Source organism: Nilaparvata lugens, chromosome 3 (genome assembly GCF_014356525.2).
Source record: "Nilaparvata lugens isolate BPH chromosome 3, ASM1435652v1, whole genome shotgun sequence".
Lineage (NCBI taxonomy): Eukaryota > Metazoa > Arthropoda > Insecta > Hemiptera > Delphacidae > Nilaparvata > Nilaparvata lugens.
In genome coordinates this window covers 80,752,321-80,775,666 of record NC_052506.1, presented here as the reverse complement: position 1 = coordinate 80,775,666, position 23,346 = coordinate 80,752,321, and the positions used below count along the sequence as shown (strand labels likewise).

At 35.9% G+C, this 23,346-nt stretch overlaps 2 protein-coding genes across 2 annotated transcripts in view; both read right to left on the bottom strand.

Annotated features, from left to right (window-relative positions):
* Positions 1-4,988, bottom strand: part of LOC111054238 (venom dipeptidyl peptidase 4-like) — a 139,977-nt gene extending 134,989 nt beyond the window's left edge. The window contains exon 1 of the mRNA XM_039424759.1: positions 4,698-4,988. Within this exon, the coding sequence (XP_039280693.1) occupies positions 4,698-4,839 (142 nt within the window). The 5' untranslated portion in view covers positions 4,840-4,988. The remainder of the gene's footprint in view (positions 1-4,697) is intronic.
* A 3,201-nt stretch (positions 4,989-8,189) lies between these two features.
* Positions 8,190-23,346, bottom strand: part of LOC111054236 (venom dipeptidyl peptidase 4) — a 32,760-nt gene continuing 17,603 nt past the window's right edge. The window contains exons 10-15 of the mRNA XM_039424757.1: positions 22,309-22,507; positions 19,456-19,640; positions 16,690-16,887; positions 11,851-12,011; positions 10,422-10,627; positions 8,190-8,649 (exon numbers count right to left, since the gene is read on the bottom strand). Coding sequence (XP_039280691.1) covers positions 8,524-8,649; positions 10,422-10,627; positions 11,851-12,011; positions 16,690-16,887; positions 19,456-19,640; positions 22,309-22,507 — 1,075 coding nt within the window. The 3' untranslated portion in view covers positions 8,190-8,523. The remainder of the gene's footprint in view (positions 8,650-10,421; positions 10,628-11,850; positions 12,012-16,689; positions 16,888-19,455; positions 19,641-22,308; positions 22,508-23,346) is intronic.

Genomic DNA, 23,346 nt, shown 5'->3' with positions numbered 1-23,346 from the left:
CTATTATAATAGTATCATTCTGTACAGTAACCAACTTCTCATTGATTTTTACATGCTGCCATCTCAATTCACTCGGAAGGTAGTGAAAATTTGGAGATGTGATGGAATTATTTGAAAAAAAAATTTTGAGCGATTTAATTTAAGACCAGAATGAAGTTTCTACAATATAAATACATGCTGGTACCATAAATGGGTATTTTGACAATCTACTAATTTTCGGTCTTTCTTATTTCAAACGGGCTAATGGCGAAACCATTCAACATATCTTGATGAAACTTGGTATATAGGTCCTTTTCATCAAGTAAATGCCCGCAATTGAATGCTATTTTGAAAATTGCCCTGTCACCCACCATTTGGGGCCCGAAAATTCTATTTTTTTCCAGAAATGGAATCAATGGACTTGATACAAAATTTGGAGAATATAAGATAACTAGGGGAGACTGGGGAAATTTTCATATTATCATAAATTTTCGAATGTTGATCAACTTTGAGCACTTGATGTGAAAAATCTGTAATTAGTTGAGATTTCGGACAACCAAAAGGGCTGGTGACATGTTAAAACTATTCACATTTGAAATTTCAAATCAATTAATCTCTGGATCTGTCTAAATAATAACAGAAAGATGAAAGTTGCCATTTTTGAATCTAATGTTTTATCAAATGTGAATGTCGTGAGCCAAGTAGTTAAAATTGAAAGTGATTCACATTTTGCTACTGCTAAATGGCGTGGCGCCCTTTTCAGAGAATCTTTGTCCATGGTTTCCAGTATTTCTTTGTATTCTTGTATGAGTAAAGGAACTCATGAAACAATGTTTAAGAATGTTACTATGATCTAGAAATTGAAAGTAAGCAAACACCTTTGAACCTATGATGTGCATTTTCAAAGTTTCATGGAGAATGTGAACTCAAAATGGAGGGATAAGGGAGGCGGGTTTTTCATTGATGTAAGCCTATATCATCGCTTTTTTTACCAAAGTGTTTTAATACTTCCTCTCATTATGTATTGCGATGGGAGGCGGGTTTCATATTCATATGAGAACATTTTCCTATTGGAAGCTTGACTTATAACATTTTGTTGGATTTTATTGGTACACAAATTTTAGTTTCCACACCAGAGTTCTCAATAGGGTCGGAGTGGTGGATGAGTGAAGAATTCTTTTTTGGAGAGGATCAAAGAATATACCAGTACAAAACTTGTGAATTTCCTGTTTGGAAATTTTGCGGGAAATCAACAGTCTGTTTGTGGGAAAAGAGTTCTGATGAAACATAACTTGGTACTGAAAAGAAATTAATGAATATTCACAATAGAGCTTGATATGGAAAGTTGATTAAATTCAGTGAAGAAACGATTTGTTAGAATTGAAGAAACATCTTAAGGACAAAGAAAGAAAACAATATAAGATCCAAGGAATAAATCAGAAGGGCTATTACGCAATGTCTTGCATTTCAGGATAATTTAAAAATCAAAAATAAATTGTTATTCATTGACAGCATACCTACAAACCTACATACTTTTACCTATGAACAATATTTTGGGACAGATGCAAGATGGAGTGTTAGCTCCAATTCCTTATCCCCGTTAGAACAAAAATATTCTGCATATGAGAAAGAGGCTTTAGCTGCTCTGTACGGAGTTGAAAAATTCCGATATTTTCTTGAACATACCAAGTTCATTTTGAGAACCGATTGCAATGCATTGCAATATGTATTGAACCATCCAAATCAACTTGGTAGGATTGGTAGATGGGTATTAAGACTATCTGCCTTTCAATTTCAAACTGAACATGTCAGAGGTGTGAATAATCAGACGGGTGACTGTTTAAGTCGTATGTTCGAAGATTCGCCTCCTGAAGTAATTGAAGAAAATTTGTGCAGTATAAATCTAGTAGATTTCCCGCTATCTTTCACGGATTTATCGACTCACCAAGAACACGATGAATTTATCAAGGGAATTATTGATTCAGGGAATAATGGTAACGATATCTACCCCTAAAAAATGTCAAAGGGAGTATTAGTATGTCATGTTCGAGATTCTCTTGAACCAAAGATTATTCTTCCCCAATCCTTAAAGTCAATGATTTGTAAATACTATCATGAATCAAATTTTGGTGCTCATTTAGCATACTTGAAAACACTTAATGGGATCAAACAGACTTTCACATGGAAAGGAATTTCCAAAGATGTAGGTGTGTTCATAAAAAACTGTAAAATATGTTTAAGTAAACCAGCTTAAAAATCAAATTTTGGTTATATGGCATCCAGTGTAGCAACTTACCTGATGGAGAAATTCTTTGTAGATTTTGTCGGAAAACTCCCTAGATCTACAAAGGGTAATACTATGATTTTCACTTGTGTAGATGCTTTCACAAAATTCTTTTGGTTGATATCAGTTAGAGAAGCCAACGCTAATACCGTGTGTACTGAGCTTCTGAGAATTTTCACCAACTTTGGGGTACCCAAAATAATTGTTTCGGATAATGGACCTCAGTTAACGTCCAATATTTTCAACAAATTCTGTTTTCAAAAGGGTATTTTGCACGTCACCTGCACCCCATATCACCCTCAATCTAATACCGTAGAGAGAGTGCGCAGGAATTTGAAATCATCTCTAATTGCCTACTCTGCCCAAGACCAAACTAAATGGGATGAACCTCTCAAATTCCTTCCACTAAGTTTCAACACAGCTTACCATGAGAGTAGTAAATATACTCCCTATGAGTTACTTTTTCGCCACACACCTACTCATCCTTTAACTAATATATGGATGATAGATGATATTCTACCCAAGAAATTTAGTGATGAAACAAGGAAGTTATGGAAGCTTATGAGAATCTCTTAAAAACGCACAGCAGAGTGAAGGAAAAATATGACTTGCGCAGAAGTTCTATTCCTTTCAAAGTTGGTGACAGAGTGTATTTGAAAGCGAATCCAACGTTTCCCTAGAGTACTTAGAATTGTTGTAGATGCAAAATCATCATGAAAAATCAGTTGAACGTCCATTCTATTGCTGAGTCTTCTACTTTGACTGAGGGAGTTTTCCTGTATTCTGTCTTTGTTAGATGTATTTCTTTCTCGTTCTATTGAGGGAAATGTATTATTGTCCCCAACACGTCCTTTGAAATTGGTAATTTTCTTCTGGCTACATTGCCAGCCCTGATACCTATTTTTGAGCCTGATTCGGTCGACTGGGAGACCTGAACAGGAGACCGATTTTAGATTCTTTAGAGTACAGATATTATTCTCTGAACTGATTTAATCATGACATATTTGTCTTGTTTTTTGTTCTCTCCTGGAGACTAAAATTATATAATCGGGAATCATGTATTCCATCAGTTTTTAATCGCTCATCTTTTCTTCAATAACTTATTCATGAAGTATTTTATTTAATTCAGAGCGGTTGACTGCTGCACTTTATTATTATTGTAGGCTATGGATTAGTGACAGTCGAAAACCCATTTAAGGGTGAGTAATTAATATTTTATAGTATTGTTGTATTATACATATTTGATGATTCTACTTGTATGTATGTATTGTATTCATTACGCCACTAGCCCGATGCCTGGAGGCCATCACCCTTCATCATCATCCATCACCCTTTGGACACTGGACTCGAGGACGACAGATCTTAGCATAAGTACTTGATACCCCCACTACAATATCAGATGTGCCCCCGTATATATGGTCTCTTAAAGACGTATTGTATTTGGTCTCTTAAAGACATGTGTATTCGGTCTCTTGAAGACAGGAGTATCTGGTTCTTAAAGACGTATTGTATTTGGTTCTTAAAGACGTATTGTATTTGGTCTCTTATAGACATGAGTATTCGGTCTCTTAAAGACTACAATATCAGATGTGCCCCCGTATATATGGTCTCTTATATTCGGTCTCTTAAAGACTACAATATCAGATGTGCCCCCGTATATATGGTCTCTTAAAGACGTATAGTATTTGATCTCTTAAAGACATGTTGTGTTGGTCTCTCAGAGACAGATTGATTATTAGATTATCCATGTAAAGATGTATTTTGTAATATTCTCTATATTATTCTCATTATTATAAGAGCAGTCAGTTAACCGCATATCTATGTTTTCAATTCTAAGACCCTCAAACCACTAGAATTAGTATCACATTATTGATCAGATAAAAATCCGCAGACCTCAGGGCCTAGCACAATTTCAACAACTAAGCCTTCTCCGACAAAATCATTTGTCACCAGGAAAACGGCCTACTGTTATGTATGAAATGTAACTCTATGAACGTTTTAGATTGATGATCAAATTTCAAGCTTAAAGAAGAATCTACTTGATGAATAGACCTCCTAGTAATGGCCGTCTATGCAACCAGCACTACATTTCACATACTCATCTTTATTATTGTGATTTTTGTTCTCAACACAATATTACAATGAAGTTATGAAACACCCATGCACCGTTGAGCTCAAACTATTGTCAATTTTATGTTTTACTGTAATCATACATTTTTTTTCCTTTCACATTTTACTTGATTTAAAAATATCTTTCAATATCATAATTTCAATTATTCAAACCATTATCAACTGACTGATTTATTTCGACTTATCTTTGCACATCCACGCATATTTATTCATTAGTTGCACTATTATTTTGTGAATAGGCTTTTAATGAATGAAATGAATTTTAAATTGAGTACAAAAATGGTTGATATTTGCTAACACTCACCAGACTTCCAGAAGCCGTTATAGACGTCGCCGCCTAATGGAGAGTCAATTAGATCACTTAAATTCAGCAGATTTTTTGCATTAACCATTGAAAGTTCAGTTGAAACTATCCAAAATGTGAGGAAACCTAACAAATTCATCATGCAAAATTCTCCTGGATTCGATAGCAGTCGAATATTTCTAGTTTTTATTAGAATATTCAACGAATATGATATAGTGACTATGTTTGTGAGTGATGTCACCTTTCCACCTCAACAGCTAATGGAATTCGAGTCGCACTAGTCGAACATACAGCTATTCTCCGTCTACATACGTGTAGAAATACGTACAAGTTTACTGTGTAACAATACACCCAATTTTAATAACAATCAGCAAAGTTCAACAAGAAAGATAACGATCTCATTGTGCTCACTGTATACCATCTTTGATTGTGCTACAAACATTCGGATATTCAGGGCCGGATCTACCTATTTTTCTAGGGGGGGCAAGCGTTACTTTTGGCGCCCTCCTCATGATCGACCATCACCGACCCACTTACAAAAATGCCAGGGATTATTACTGTTTTAGTCATATACGAAGTTGAAATAAAACAGAGGTTGAATTAGAAGGCATTTCTAATGATAATATAAATTGTGTCATTTTTCATTTTCATTAACATACATAATTGAAAACAATGCTGAAAAAATCAAAGCTCCAACTTTAATAATAATAATTTCTCTGATTACCAATGAATTGCAACCAGAGGAGTTTATTGACAGAACATATACATAATTCTGTATTCTCTACAGAAAACACAACCTTAGTTCACGCTGATGTTGTCTTGAAAAATGTTGAAAATAAACTTGATAGGGCCTTTCAGGAATCAAAATTTTGGTTCGATGCTAATATGCAGACTATTAATGGGAATGAAACAGAGCAATTAATTTTTTCACTTTACAATCAGTGTCACCTGAACATGAACCTGAACCTGAACATGTGGACTAAGATTTATTTCAGCCTGTTCAACTACTGGGAATATTCGTGGATAGTAAACTCACCAGGAATCATGATGTTGATTGATTGATTGATTTATTTATCACATGCCAGGTCTTGGAAACCCTATTGCATTTATAACATTACAACATTGCGGAATTACAAAATGATAATAAATTAATAAATAAAAAATATAATTCTTAATGTACAAAAGAAAAAATAATAAGTAAAATAATTGAAAAATATAGAAGTAAGACAAAAAAAGCATAACCCCATTACAATTGAAAAATATTTAGATACATATGATGAAGAATGAAGAGCATTGTTGAAACAAATTTTAGAAAATAATAATAAAAAAGTGAAAGAGAGTGGTGATGAAGAAGAGTACTGGAATTATACAGATAATTGTATAAGATAGAAAAGTTAGAAAAGTTCCCATAATCAAACTATTATTGGTTTAATAAATTCAGATGGTATTTTACGATAGCACGTCCAGAAAGTAAGTTCCGTTTCAATTTATATCAGCTACAGCGCTGCGATCGCAGTTCCGCACATATTCGGTAAACGCTCTGTATCAAGGAGTAGAAACGTGCGCCATTTGGAGATCGCTGTCAGCCACGTACGTTTTGTTGTGCTTGTTTACAATATCAGTGTTGATTGAAAATCCCGCCGCTTGTGAAATCAGGTCTGTGATTCGTTTTCTGAATGCAAGGAAAGTGAACCCAAGTGGAATTTATCGGCAAATTTGCGATGTTTATGGACAAAGTGGGATGAGTGATTCAATGGTGAGTAGATGGGTCCGTCAGTTCAATGACGGACGTAGTGCTTGTTGAAGAACGAAGTGTGATGTGCTTGTTGAAGAACGAAGTGGGCGTCCATCTTTGGTTACAGAAGAACTGGTTCACGCGATTGATGACAAGATCCATGAAAACCGAAGGTTTACAATTAGTGCTCTCGCTATAGAATTTCCCCAAATTTCACGATCACAAATGCATGAAATTGTTACCGGAAAACTGAAATTTCGACAAGCTGGAAGAAACTGTTCCCAACTGGTTGAAGACACAGGCGGCAAATTTCCATGAAGAAGGCATACAAAAACTTGTGCAATGCTATGACAAATGTCTGCAAAATTTCGGTAGTTATGTGGAAAGTAGTTTAAGAATTGTAGAATTTTGTGCAGTAAATAACTTTTCTGTATCTGTACACAATTTAATTTTATTACCAAAAGGAACTTACTTTCTGGACCTACCACGTAATAACCACTCTAAACCTGCTCACAATGCTGCAAATCCATCCATAAACTCTATATGAAAATCGCAAAAAAATGGAGATGAGGAACAAACATACAAAACATAAATTCCGAATCCTACACTCTAAGCTTGGTAAGTACTGAGATGTTGGTAGAGCCTTTTTTGAAATTAGACAATGAGCCGGATAGTAGCCCACAATATTTTCAGGCAACTCATTCCATTCTTGTGAATGATTGAAAATTGCTGTTCGATGCAATGAAATTTGCAGCTTATATTGGTGTGATCTTGTTGCTCGTCCTGGATTAACACTTGAAATCAGTGTGAAAGATTCGCGAAGGTAGCCTGGTACCTCATCCAGAACTAACACCTTGAAAGTCAGACAGAGAATGAAGAACTTTCGACGCTCCCTCAGTTTAATCTCAGAGTTTTCTCTGGTTCAAGCCAGCCAAGATCATCAAAGAGAGGTGTGATGCCCCATCAACTACAATATTTCCCATCTACTAGAATGGATGTCTGTTACAATATTATCAATGCATGAGCCCACCTGTATCATTAGGCCTTGTAATCTCATGCGTAGTTACATGCAAGTTAATACTACTTATTAATAAATTAATCAGATCATCTCTTTGACTAGACTGAACATTTAAATCTGCACGAAGAATAACATTAATTGTTTTAAAAGTAAACAGGAAACTCAACATTTGATTTAGAATGAGTAGAAAATTATTAAATTATTTACATCCCTACTATATGGTCTATAGACAGACAAAACAATCGCAAATATTTCTTGAGGTATCTTGAGGGGACAAGCCTCACAAACCATTTCAACTGATAAATCTTTTATGTTTTTCAGTTCATTGAATACAAATGAATTCTTTATATTAATAGCAGTACCACCACGGATGTGACTTGATCTACAATAATACAATCCTGTTCTAAAGTCTCCAATACTAATATTATTCATTTCCTCTTCATAAATCCAATGCTCACTGATTACAATCATATCCAGCCTATTTTCTTCAGCAGTTATTTCAAGATAGTCAATTTTATTAATTTAATTTTTTTAATTTTATTAAGACCCTGTGAATTCCAAGACAACAAGTTAGCCTTATTATTAGTTATAATTGGTTCAGGCCTAATAAGTTCTGAGTGAATTGTCTGCTGAAAAGTGAAAAGTTCTGCTGTTGTCTGTAATCATCAATTCAATGTTGTCTCCATAATCAATTCAATTCAAGTCAATGCCATGGGTATCAAGAAAAAAAAACTCCATGTACCCTTTCCAAAAACGTAGTATAGTATAGTTTATTGATTTATAATATAGTACATTACAGAAAAAGCAGATTCCAATTATTGAGAAATAGCTCGACTAAGGCCCATATGCACCATCTCAGTTCAAACCGCGATAAATCATCAAATCATTTAAACCTGAAATGTAACTAATCAGAATGAATGTGACCAGTAAGTAATTGCTGTTTAGCGTTCAATGTAGATGGTGCATATATTCCTTAGATAGCTAACTCAGGATCGTGAATACCCCTTATGACTAAAATAGATAGATAATATTGTAATGATAGTATTGAATGATTGATGTCCGACATTGCATTTTCAGGCTTTGGTTTTTGGTACCACTCCATAGAATTCCGACAAGAATTGAACTATTTCCATATAGTAGAAGATTGCAATGTTTGCAATTGACCAACTTGAGTCAGGATATCTTTCTTCAATGAAAGGCTACAAAAAAGCAAATGATATATTTATTATAGAGTGAAAGGTGACACTATTCTTTATCGATAAGATAGGCAGTGGTAGGGATTTTCATCAATGCATACTAATCAACTTACTAATTATTATTATCATTGATCACTGCAGTATTACCTCATTCACAATACAAAGTTATTTTATCAATTTGGGAAGTGAAAACTATGGGAATTTGAAGTAGGTAATTACGAGTGCATGAAACAATCATGAATCTGCAGGTGTAGTGCTTATATTGGTTCACTACGCAACCCCAGTTCCTAAAATTAATACATTTGAAATTAGTGTCATTATTGAGGCGAAAATTCAGTTCTCTACAAGTTTCATAGTCTTTGTCGGCAACATTACGGTATAGCATTAAATAAAATAAATAGCAATTTATAAATAGATCAGACAATTTATCATTTCACGGGTAGTGTGACCTACCAGATCCTCAGATTTGTCTGTCCCTCGACCTTCTGCTCTGAGAAACAATTATCACTTTTTGTGTAGTTGAGAAGTTGATATTGTGGTAACTATTCATATTGAATGAAAAAGACTAAGAAATTATTGTCAAAAAAACACAGATTCATTGATACTTAGAGAGACCGGTTTCGGTTATTAAACCATTGTCAATCTCTGAGAAACTGGAATTGTTTTACAAACAAACTGAGAAACTGGGATTGTTTATCAGAGATTGACAATGGTGTAATAACCGAAACCGGTCTTTCTAAGTATCAATAAATCTGTGGTTTTTTGACAATTTCTTAGTCTTTTTCATTTAAACAATTATCACACAATATAATTGACCAACCAGAGCAAAACATCGAAGATGGAATGTCATTTTATAAATGATTATTATAGAACTTTTCATTCTATACTATCTGCATGGAACCCAGCCTACCGAAGATGAAACCGAACAAAACTGGAACGAAAAGAGGAGCATAAGGAAAATAATTCGTATTTCCAGCATAAGTGTTCCCATAAAAATAATAGTGTATTGTACGGGAAATGGAATGAAAAATTCTCTATTGGGCGGAGTTAGGACTTATAAGTCCTCTCTACCACTCAACGTACCTCAAAATTTCCTTGACTTCTACTCAAAAGTAAAAACCAGTTGAAAATTATCATCACTGGGTCCGTAGGCCTACTAAGTGACAATTGGATCATTCTCTATAATTTCGACTCACTACTGGAGAGAATCAACTATGTGACCGAATATGATGTGAATCATAACAGCATGTCCTCAAATCATAAAAATATTTTCTATGAATTAGACATTGTTTCCAGAAAAATAAGACTCGGATTCTATAGTGAGGTCCACGTCATAATGGTAGATGAACAATGTAGAAATATTATTAGTTCCGGAAATATCCAATCTCCTTTTTATGAGAATCTAGTATTCAATTATGGAAAAATATTTTTTCATGATGAATAGAATATGATTTACTATTTCAAACAACAATGAACAGTTGATATCACATCAAATATACTGGTATCAGCTTTTCTCTATAGAAGGCAGTGACATGGCAGAGAATCGGCATCGCTGTTCTCCTTTCTTCCTCTACTACCATTATAACGAGGATCTCACTTTTTGAATCTAATGGACTATTGAACCATAGATTTAATACATTGAATCCTAGAAACTGGGCCTAAATGTATTATTTGAATATTCTAGGCTATGATGTTATTGAATATTGTCCATGGGATAAATGTGTTTGTATTGTTTAATGAGAGTGCATTTTTGTGGAGAACATATTTGTATTTACCATGAATCGGAAAGGAACAAGATTCATCTCCAAACTCCTAGCAAGGGCCGCACTGTGCAGATACAGAGATTCAGCAGCTAATGTCCCTGCCATCAGCAGAAACTTCTTCCCTCTAAAGCCTTCATAAAGCTGTGTAACATCAGTGTAGTTGTAGCCTGCTGGATTATCCGCGAGCAGACCCAAAAATTTTTCAGTAACAAAGGCATCTGGATAGGAAAATCAACATCAATTCACTTCATTACATTCGATTATTTGACAAAAAGTGTAAATCGAACTTATAACTACGTAGGATAGATATATCGGGTGTCTCACAGAGAAGAAGAGATCAAGAAAAGAGAGGTATGAGAGAACAACGATTTGTGGGAGATTTTAATTTTTGATTAATGGGAGAGGAATTGAAGTTGATAACATATTTTAAATCGAACTTATTGGAGTTTACTACGAACTTATTATCTCCTCTGTCATTTTCCTCTGCGGAGACGTGAGTATTCAACTCTTGTTCAACAGTGCTCATATTGATTGATTATTGATTACATTATTGATTGATTGATATGGAGTTTTATAGCAGTTCCAAGCTACCAGATACTGTACTTGAGATCTTGCAATGATCAACAACCAATTTCTCAATTTCAATACTGATTCTACCATAAACTGAACAGCAAAATATTAATCATCAACGACTCTCAACCTTGAGAAAATTATAGCCTAGTTAGATTGTATGAGTTACTTGAGCTCTATTGAAAAATGACTGATGTTCATTATTGTATTTCCAATGATTTCCGACCAACCTAAGTTGGAATTACGTGAAAGATACTATTCAGTCAAATAATATATGAGTAGAATGATCTCTCTATTTGATGACGTACAGAAGTTTGGACAGTAGTTTATCCATTCATTGGCAGTAATTAATTTCATAATTCGGGATGAACCAACAGGTATTCATCCAAAACTGTTTCTATCTCTAATTTGTAATAATATGAGCAGTCTAGAGGTTATGATCATAATGTTCATAATCTAACTTACACTCTACCACTCCACTATTTCAAGAAACACAGTTTTATTTTTGTCACATCCACATTTATTAGACATTTATACAGGACTGCAGTTTCGTGTTGAAACCAACGACACGTCTTCAGCTGTACTGTAGTGTGTTCAGCATGTAGCTGAAGACGCGTTGGTTTCAACACAAAACTGCAGTCCTGTATAAATGTCTAATACATGTGGATTCGTGACAAAAAAACTTTGTTTTTCAATGATGGAGAAATTCCACTCTATCAATTCTAATTCAACACTTCACTATTCAGCCAGCATTATGTGTGTAACAATATATGTTTTAAATATTTCGTTTCTTGGATGATAATCATCATCATAGTTCAATTGAACTAGATTATTCACCGGAGTGTCGGTAGCCTAAAATTTGTCCTCTTACCATAATACATGAAATTTGTGATTGGATTCATGGCTATTCCACATTTGAAAACGTTTTCGGTGTCTCTCGCTAGAATCATGGTAGCAACCCAGCCTCCATAGTCCTCTCCCATAACTGCAATGCGTTGTGGATCAATATACGAGTGTTTCTTCATCAGCTCTCTAACGATATCATGAGACGAGTATTAAATATTAGTTTTTTCTGAATGATATAAAAGTAGAATAACAGCAGTCGAACATCAGTACAGGAATGAGAATGATGAAATAATACATAAGCTAAACTGAACATTCCTGAAAAACTTTAGAACATTCCGTGAAACATATATGAGGAAGGTGATGAATTAAATAATGAATGATTGGAACTTGACTTGAGAAAAATAATTGCTTGAGTAAAAATACAAAAGGTTAATCAGATAAGAATTCATCTACTTTGAAACAATGCATGACAATCTGAGAGATTTTTGCTAGAACCACCTTGTAGAACAGCGGCTGCCAGTGCTCATGCAGCGTATTATGGTCCTAGACTTTTAAACCGTCTGTTGCTTGAAGTTTCTGGAGCATCCCAATGTATACCAATTTGTTATTATTCTTTCACTTTCAAAACTTTTAGACAGTATCTTCGACACTACTTATTAGGGAGACAAAATGAAGACTAATTTTGATTTATTTCTCAAATCTGTTTGTAAATCTCAATTCTATTCTTAAAATACATATCTTACTTAGTATAACAGAGCAGAAGAGAATTTGTTGTTTTATTTTTAAATATTGGTGATCTTTATCTTTGATGTAGAACATATAGTTGAATCTCAATTAGGCCTATACTGATTACAAGAGCAACATTTGTATGAAAATAGCACAAGAGAATGGAATTTTCTTTTTTCTTTTTTTCTTGATATTGTAATGTAAAATTATAAAATCTAATTATGTTATTAATATTACGATGTATATTAGTATCTTATGCTATCCAACATTCTAGAGATACACCATCCCTCATCACAAGCTCTGCTTAAAGAGGGATGCAACAATATTATTTAGAATATGATATTTTATATTCATTATTTTATAAAGAATTTGTATTTTATGTTTGTGAATATGAATTGTATATTGATTTTTTGTTGACATTAATAATAATTTGTTGACATTGAATGGATGAAATAGTTATTTATGTATTACGAGCGTAAAACGTTACATTATTGTTCGAGTCAAAACGGTTACCACGCGACATGTAGGGGAGTGTGGTAATTTTGACGAGAGCGATAAAGAAGCTTTCCGCTCGAATTAAATACAAAATCATGCAAACCAAATCATGCTGATAGAGTCGCCGCAATGATGCGACAATCTCTATTTGCATTGCATGTTAATTGTAAGCGATTGTAGGACATTACAAACAATAAAATAACGTTACCCTCTTACCCCTTACCCTCTAAAGGTGGGTCACAAACCACTAAAGCTGCCATTTCTCAGTTAAAATTGGTCTAATCTTTGAAAAATCTGGTATCAATCGATAAGCAATTAAATTTACTAAAAACAGTTATTTTTGTAAAGTTTTTGTAAAACCAACGGTTTCTGAGTTATTTAAGAAACAAAATTTTAAATGGCCTCCTTTTTGTTTCACCCTCCGTCGGGCGCAGCCGGCCTCAGAGGCCAACCAACAATATAATTTCCCTCTTCACTCCATACAGTCGGCCGAGCACACCACCACTCCATTTTTTCGTCTAAATCTATCAACCTCACAACATGCCAGCCTCAGTCAGTCGCCAACTTTTGCAAAGTTCGTGTTATTTCAACATGGCTTCACAGGCCACATGCGCCTGATTATGTCATAAACACAAGATGCTGGCCAATGTTTATTTTTTATGCCTACCTGAATGTTGAATGTTGTGCATCAATGCACAGGTGATCTCGATTGGAAATCAACTTGAACCTCAGAAAAGGAGAATATATCTAAAAACTTTGTCTCATCAGCTTGTGATGGGACAATTAGCCCGGCGAAGTCCCAATACAAGTGGAATGCCAATTCAATTGCAAACTAGCTTGAAAAGGTTTTTGCCCAATGAACTTGAAACAACAATGAACTTGAATGACCAACAATACTTCCCAAAAGAAGAAAGTGTGGAGTATGTGTGACTGAAACAGGATTCAGGAGAATGACAAATTAGAAAAAATGACAGATTAGGATGACAAATTAGGCCACTGTGCCAAACCTGTTTGACTGCAGCTAATTTGGGAGCCTCAACATCACAGTGACTAATTATTGAAGATTAGTTCCAATAATTTCAACAAATAGCCTAAATTTCTAAAAAAAAAAATATTTTTTCTTTTACAATTGATAATTTTCATTTTTAAGTTTAACCATACTAGTAGTGTTGGAAAAATCAATTTTTTGTAATATGTTTGGTATATTTACTTAGAATAGATCCTACCAATCATTACCCTATTAGTATTTTGAATTATAATTGATCTAGTGTGGAGTGGTGGTTAGAATATGAAGGTGGCCTCTCAGGCCGGGTGCGCCCGATTTCGGTTCGGCCATAGGTGCGCCTGACGGAGGGTTTTAGGACTTGGAAAAATTATCGAAATTTTTTGTAGCTTTGTCTAGTTGTCATAAATGATCGTGCATAGTTTCAATTTAGTATGTTTAAGCATTATTTTGAAAGAAAATTATAAGTGAAAAAAGCGAAATGGCCGCTGTGTAAGTAACTGAAGACTTCCGGGCAATTTAAATATGATATTCAGATATGTTTTTTACCCAGGAACAATGCCCTAGAGCATTGGTAGCGAGTTCGTAAACACCCTGTATAGGGTTCTGCACTGAGCCTCAGTCAACACCTGACTAATCTGACAGAATGCATACAGTAACATTCTTATTTTATTATTTAGTCTCTGGATTTGAGGTACCCAATTGAATCTATTATAAGATAACACCAAAGTATCTGAAGTCTTCTACACGTTCAACAATATGGCAGTTACAGGTAACCGAATGCACAGATAAACTGGATAAAGCGGGTTGGTTACAATCCAACTATGGAGAGTGTTGCATGAAGATTGATGCTTTGATATTACTTTCCTTGCCCTAATACCATAGGTAAGGAAAGTATTGCTTCCCGAAAAAAATTAAGGTACCCCAATTTCTAAATTTCAATGCGTTTCAAGGACCCCTGAGTCCAAAAAAGTGGTTTTTGATTATTGGTCTGTATGGGTGTGTGTGTGTGTGTGTGTGTGTGTGTGTGTGTGTGTGTGTGTGTGTGTGTATATATGAGTGTATGTGCGTCTGTGTACACGATATCTCATCTCCTAATCAACGGAATGACTTGAAATTTGGAACTTGAGGTCCTCACACTATAAGTATCCGACACGAAAAATTTCAACCAAATGCGATTCAAGATTGTGGCTAAAATGGCGGAAATGTTGTCAAAAACAGGGTTATTCGCGATTTTTTCGAAAACGGCTCCAACGATTTTGATTGAATCAATACCTAAAATAGTCATTGATAAGCTCTATCAACCATCAAGTCCCATATCTGTAAAAATTTCAGGAGCTTCGCCCCACCTATGCAAAGTTTGATTTTAGATTCTCAATTATCAGTATTCAGATACATTTTAAACAAAAAATTTCAAGTGGAAAGGCTTTAGCATGAAAATCTCTACAATTAATTTCAGTAACATATTCACCCAGAAATGGAAATAAGCTCGAAATTCGAGAAAATGTGATTATTCAATTGCAAACTGTTGATTCTAATAAATCATTCACTATGAAGAGATAGCAGAGCTCGTGTGTCTTCAGCGTTATAGTACTGTCACCAGCTGGCTCAGATCTAAAGGTGCATACAGACTTTCGCTCTGCTCCGCAACCGAACGTCACTCGAGCAGAGCGATTAATGATCGACCGGGGAGCAAGAGTGGAACGCGAGAAGAGCTAACATCTTCCGTAACGTTGATGATCGGTGCTAGTACAGCGCGGGGGCGGAGCGTGCGCGGAGCGGGTTGGAAGCGCGTATATATGTACGCAGCTTCAGAACACTAGCGTGAACACTAGCGTCAGGTGATCAATTTTCATAACGGCAGGGAAAGTTGTGTGAGTGCGCTACACCAGATTTTTTTGTCAAAACTCAGCGGAGCGGCGTAGGTATCTAGTGTAGGAGGAACCGGAGACATGCATCAATTCAACCACTTTCTTCCCCACCCTATTCCTTCGCCACTCCACTATATTTTTTGACCCCTCTATAAAGCATTGCATCAGCTTTCCATAGGAAAATTCATTTCAAATATTCATTCCCTATCATCAACACTCCTCGTTCAACCTATGCTGACAGTTCAAAGATCACTATAGTAGGAACTAGACATTGAACTTTATCACAAACAAAAGATATTGCATAATTTTTTCACTATGACTATGAGGTACTCAATGGACTATAAATTGGACTATAATGGATAATGGACTATATACTATGTATATAGATGTTGAATTTCAACTATTGTAATGCTCTTGACGATCTCAAGATCCTTCTGCAATAAAAATATTTGATTTGATTGTTTGATTGCTTAGGCTCTTATTTTGGTAACAGTTATAATTCATATAATTGCAGTGGATAGGTAATTTGAGAAATGATCATAAAAGGGTCTTCAAAATGAAGTACAAGAATGAAACATTAAATGGAGTGCAGCTTTTCAATCTGTAGAAGATTTTTTGTAGACATGCTATATCCATTTCAAATGAGAGAAATATGCTCTTGTCATCATAATTCGAAACTCTGAATGCATAAGTTATTTGCATATTACAACGAGAGATTCTTCTAAGGTTTCACTAGTGTGTGTATAAAAATGGTCGAAGATTCACTTACTTGGTCACAAAAATGTGGTCCTCAACTTCAAGTTGACCCGATTTCTTATAGATAGAAAAAGTGTAGCTATCTCCTCTCCTAGAGCTCCCTCTGACATCAAGGTACACCACAACCACATCCATTGCTGTTGCCAAATAATCATAGAAATCTGGAGCATCATACTCATCTTCAACCTCCTTCTGATCAGGGAATGACCATCTGGAATTCAAAATTGAATCTAGATCGTTATCAAATACAGAGATGATCGTGTCTTATTATAAGGTTTGTGTTCCGGAGGGAATAGTGAGATTTAAGTTTCAAAGTCAACTCGGTTTGCCATCAATGTTAGACAAAGCAGACAGCACTATCCTTTTACAACTTCGCACTGTCGGAAATCGTTTGTATACTGTGGATGAATATGATAGAGCATCAGAATAATTCATAAATATTCAGTTGAATCATGTTTTGATGGTAATATCACACTAATGTATTTGATTCACAAGATAGAAGGCGAGGAATGCAAATAACAGACATTGGTAAGGTAGGAGTGACCGTAGTCGAGTGGATCAGATGCTGGCTTCATGATTCAGAGGCCCGGGTTCAAATCACGGCCCGGGCAAGATATTTATCTCGAGCCACTCCCGTGTTTCGAATGGACACGTTAAGCCGTCGGTCCCGGCTGCCTAAAAAGCAGTCGTTAGGTCATGTCAGAGGCCCTGAAATTGATCAGTTGCGACCTGAAAACTCTGACACCAGACCTGAGCCAGCCAGGTCACTCGATATTATTATTATTTAGGTGACAGTTTTGAAGCATTATACTATACAACTATTCTGGGTATTGAATGCCTTCTTGAGACGATTTCTCCTTTCAGGTAAGAGGGGCCGTGCTTTCGCACTGCCTAACAGGGTTGGGCGTGATGAGACAGGATGAATAACAGTTTGGTAACCAGGTCCCTCTCGTGGACAAGGGTGGTGTCCGCCACCTCGAAATGGTGTCGTTGGACTTCTCTCGACTTCGCCATGAGTCACCTTACTGGATACTCTCTTACAAGTAACTGGCTCTCTGGAGTCGTCAGAAACACAGCTATCGATATGGAACAAATTGGTCCGGTCTCTAGATGCCTTTCTTCTCCTATTCCAATCCACTTCGAAATATTTTTGAGCTCTGTTAGATTTCTGTCAAAATCTAATCTGTTGTTGCAAGTTGCAACAAGCTGGATAGCTGCCATAGAGTGCAAATGAAGTCGCTGGAACCTAGCCTTTTCACCAGCGCTGAACTTTGATGCAACACACCTCTTTCCTTGATTACAGCAAAGGAAAGGTGTATCTTGAAGTTGTAGCAGAAGCAGGTAGAATGTCTGCATCACAAGTCGCGTTTACTTCAGCTGTGTTCTGCTCCATTCAACAACTTCAGACCAAACTGGCTCTCAGCTTTGATCAGAGAGCCCCCATTGTAACCGGAGCAAAATGAAACAAGGCTGCACGCTTCGATGAACAGTGGTCAAGTGCCTAAGCTGCTTGCTGGACAATAAGATCTTCAACAAAGATCACGCATTGAAAAACTAGCTCTAAAAGCAATTTTCTTTACTAGTTATGAAATGCATTGTGACACTATGGAATAAAATAATTTTTGTGACTTGAACAAAATATATACGTTAACAAATTTTCAATGTTGCAAACTTTTCATACAAGTCCAAGAGAGTGATCAATAATCCTCAATCGACTGTGTTGTAAAGTGAAATTTATTTTTCCTCCACCTACTGTCTAAAGTACTTACTTTACTCCCTGAAACATAATACTAAAGTGTCACTTTTTCGCTCTAGGTAGTAAAAAACAGAAAACCTCCCTAGGGAGTAAAAGTGACTCCATTTAAATAACATGGGAAGCATCTCTATTTAAAAAACTTACATGGTAATAGGTTAGAAGGTCTAAGCTCAGATGAGAAAGCGTAATAGAGGTGTCTGTCATTGAGTCAACTGAATTCAATACCACAACCAGAAATTTGAACAAATCATGAAATATAAGTTTGTATGATATTATATTCTTAATATTGGTAGACGATAAAAATTTATACAATTTTTAAAATATTTTATTCTATTCAAAATACCAGCCAACAAATATTTTTGATCTGCATTCTGCAATTCAAATCTGAACCGCGTGATCTGGAGTCAGCCATTTTTGGTAGCTCAGCTGATATGATTGTTACAACTTTGGCCGATAGATAGCGCAATCAGCAGTGCCTATCAGACTACCGGTTTTTAGGTTTTAGTTTTTAGGTTATGTTGTTAGGAAACATTGTCACCAATACGTAAGTTATTAGAATGATTTAATTTGCAGTTTCTATAAAAAAATGTAGATGGAGGAAAAATGTTGTGTACATCACGAGCGAAAAATACTTTTTCTCTCTCAGGAAAATTGTTGCCCTCGGCTTCGCCTCGGGCTTCAAACTTTTTCCCTCAGGGAGAAAAAGTCGTACTTTTCACTCTAGATATACAAATAACTAATATTCAACCACATGGGCTCACACGGAAAGGTTTCAAAATCACACAATTATATTTTTGGCAACCTGGATTTTTTCCTCAAGCCTCGAATTGATTTATTCAGAATAATATAGTGCTGTTATATGACAGCCACCTTGAACCAATATCGTCAACAACAGTACTATATGAATAATACCTATAGATGAACAGGATACATATGACATATACTTATGACAGATACATATACAGGAATATGATAGCTGTATTCTTATTTTTGATACACAGTATTTGAGAAGTCTCAACTCACATTTGCAGCAATAATGGGTATTTTTTGGCTTCGTTGAAGTTTGGAGGTAGTTTGAGATAGACAGAAGCATTGTTCACACCGTCAGCCAAAGTTATTTCATACTTATATGAAGTTGGTAAAAGAAGCTGCTGCAGCAGCTCTTTTGTTCCATTGTTGTTTATCAATTCCATGACAAACTCTCCAGTCTATAACCGATAAGGAGAATGTCAAAAATTAATAATGACTCTTGAATAAAAAAATGATCAATACAAATTTTTCAGCTCAATCTGAAAAAATGAATTATAATAATAGGTTTTTGGCACAGAGGGTGGTCATGCGTTCGGAGCACATAAGCAGCAGTAATGGGTATTTTTTGGCTTCGTTAAGGTTTGGAGGCAGTCTGAGATAAACAGATGCGTTGCTCACACCATCGGCCAATGTTACATCATACTTATATGAAGTTGGTAAAAGAAGCTGCTGCTGCAGATCTTTTGCTTCCTTGTTATCTAACAATTCCATGACAAACTCTCCAGTCTATAGCTGATAAGGAGAACGCCAAAAATTAATAATGACTCTTGAATATAAAAATGACCAATATAGATAGAAACTCTTGTTTCATTAAACCATATTTTTCAGCTTTATCTGAGAAATTGGATTATAATAGGTGTGTGCACACAGAGGGCGATCATGCGTTATCTATATGGACAGATGTCAGCGGTCAAATATATAAGAGTATGATTTTATAGCTATTTCTCAAATGAAAATAATCTGAAGAAAAACAATATTGGTCTACTATCAGACAGAAAGCTGATATCTGTTGCTTCAGTATAAATTTAAAAATATGGTAAGCATCTCTTCCTTGTGGAAACTTAAAAAAAACCTCTAGTTCTCATGCATTCAATTTCTAAAATTTCTAAGAATGTGAAAGTCGGAATGGAACGCCTGACCACTTCCTGTGTGCACACACCCTCAGAGATCAAGTTCAATCTTGTAGTACATACAATACATACATACGAAGCAGAGAAATGGAGGGATATCAGTCAATTATCACAGTGATCAATAGTCATAGAATGAATCACAGTTGCAAATTTGACAACCAGACTCAATCGACTCAGATTGAGTCAGTGCGTTCGAAGAGGAAACTACGTATGCGTATCATGAGCATGGATCTGGCCTTGACACCATACATTATCGTCACACCTCCAAGTGGGCACCTGCTATGTGCATATCCCGTGAGGTGTGACATATGAACTATCACGCAATGGCACTGCCAAATCGGTAGGCAAGAATTATGGAGGAGTGGAACCACCACTATACAGTTCCGGCAGTACATGGGCTAAGCAAGCTTGGATGTATCCTATAACTCAACTACAGACGAGCAAAAATACTTGTGGCTCCCAATTGTATACGTCTCCGTGGCGGGCGTTTGCACGTCCACCACACGGGCACCCAAAAAGGAGCGAGAGTGTTTTGGAATTCGGAAAGAGAGACCAGTGAGAGGATTTCTCGACATGCTATGATGCTACTTCCAGAGACAGAGGTGTTACCCGATTCCCACAGTCTGGGTCTCAAGGTCTGGCCTCCCGGGAGTGTCACATGCTTGCTACTCCCAGAGACGAGGGTACCCAGGTTCCCATAGTCTGGTCTCTCACTGGCGACCCAGAAACTCCACCAGATGCTCCACTGTGCCCAGCTACTCCCAGAGACAGAGAGTTCTGGTTACTCGGTCAAGTCATGAACCTTACATAGTCTGGAGCCTTCACCCAGCCGTACTTCCATAAGCCAGGCTACTTCCAGGGATGGAGTCTTACATCTTGTGTGTGTTATGGTTCCCCCTGGTTGGCCTTTTCCCTTCACCATGAGAACCAGCACCAGCAACTGGTGGATCCAGTACTACCTGAGACGGTAGCCAGAACGAACCCAAAAGAGCTCAACCCATGAGAGCTCAAGCACCAGCCCAATCCCATCAGGGCCAACGCGTGTCATGAGCAGTTGAACACTCTCTAAAGACTACAGAACACTGTCTGCTGTAGCAATACAACATCGTCACCGCTGTATCCCAACTTTTCTCTGCTCCGCATATCCCTCCAAGTCAGAAGTTGTTTTGTATGGTCAATAAACATGAATAACGTGTTCAACCAATAAATTACAAATCGTGGGAACAAGATTGAAAATCCGAATACAGTAGATCCTCAAAATCAATCATAGTCAACGAACTTATGAATGAGAACGTAATAATAAGTAAATTTTCTATGACTTTTTCCTTATAGATTCCTTGAGAAAACTTCAATATCATAGTTTTTTCCAAGGGTGATACATACATTATCTCCAGGCTTGTGCATAGATGATTGAAATTAATGTTAAGTGGTGAGTAAAATGTTTTAGAAGTGTTCTAAACCACCAGGTAAGCAATTCAAACTCAAAAATGCTATTTAGAGGTATTGCTTCTCCAAGTGGGGAGGTTTGTCTCCCGTCAAAAGATTATCTATCTTAATTTATTTTATAGTCCAATCAAATGGTCCATTTCAGGAGACAGCCACGAAATAATTTTTGTCGTCGGTTTTGTATGTATTTTGGGGCGCTGAATTCGAATCTGCAATCTTCTGACACGCCAGAGGACGGCTTCACCCCTAAAATCCCCAAAAACCACCAAATTTAAGCACGATTTCCAAAGTACTGAAGAATCATTCTCTACAAAATTAAAGAAAATAAAATTTTCAATAAGTCGAACGTCAAGCAGGACTCCATGATCTCTGGTTTTGGAGCTAAACATTTTCAAAAAAAGAGGATTTTTCAAGGATTCTTTGAAAATTTTGGAAACTCACTAAGACCTTTTGACTGGACTATAAGCAATAAACTATGTTGTTCACTCACATTGGAGTACACATTGTAAGTGGGAGGGCCAGGTCCTTTACAAGTTAATATATAGTAAGAGTAATTTTTACTCATAGAGACTTCAACAGATGCTGGACAGATATCACAGGAGAGACACTTTTCAGGTTGCGATCCGTCATCTTTGATCACATACAAATGAAGGCTGTTCACGTTTGTCAGATTAGTAGCGAGATAGTAGCTGGAATGAAGAAACAAAATAATTTTGGATTTTTCAATATCACCAATATTGTTGACATCATTTGAATACTGTAGCATTCCCACTGTTATTGCAATCACAGTTCTAGTATATTTTGCTTCAACCAATAATCTCGTTCGTCGTCAAAGAATGGCAACTCTAATAATCATATAATAATGTAGTATCGGTATAACTGCATTCTCTCATGTAATATGATTAAGCATGAGTGTTCCAATAATAATTCTCAAAACTCTCATAATTTCAGTTGAAACTTCATGTTCTATGAATATGAACTTTAGGACAAAGAAAAGTTCTGTAGAAACTATTTTTGGAAATTATCGAAATTTATAGGAGTTATAATAAGAATCAAGTAGGGCTGTACAACACCCCTGTGTTAATAATTATATTAATTAGTGTTTAGGCATTTTTCAGAAATTATTATTCAGCACTTTGAATATAACATCAAAGGATATGCTTCTTACATTTAAAAAGATATTTCTCGCCTGGGAAGCTATTTTTTGATTGTATTATTAGACTAGGTGATGTGTCTTATGTGAGTATGTGACAATGAGATGGAGTCCAAGAATCACAACCAAAAGATGATCGAAAGATCTCGTGGTAAACGTGAGTTACATTTAACTTTGAAGATACCCATAAATGAACTGCTATTCATTGATATTACTAGTTGATTAATGATTCCAGCTCGTTGAGTAAGTAATCCTAAGCTTATGTCAAGAATTAATTACTGATCTATTAGATTGCTTCCGAAAACCTTTCGATTGCTTTCGAAGGGATACCTTCCCAAATTTCACTCTTCAAAGTGCAAAAAATGAAATTGAATG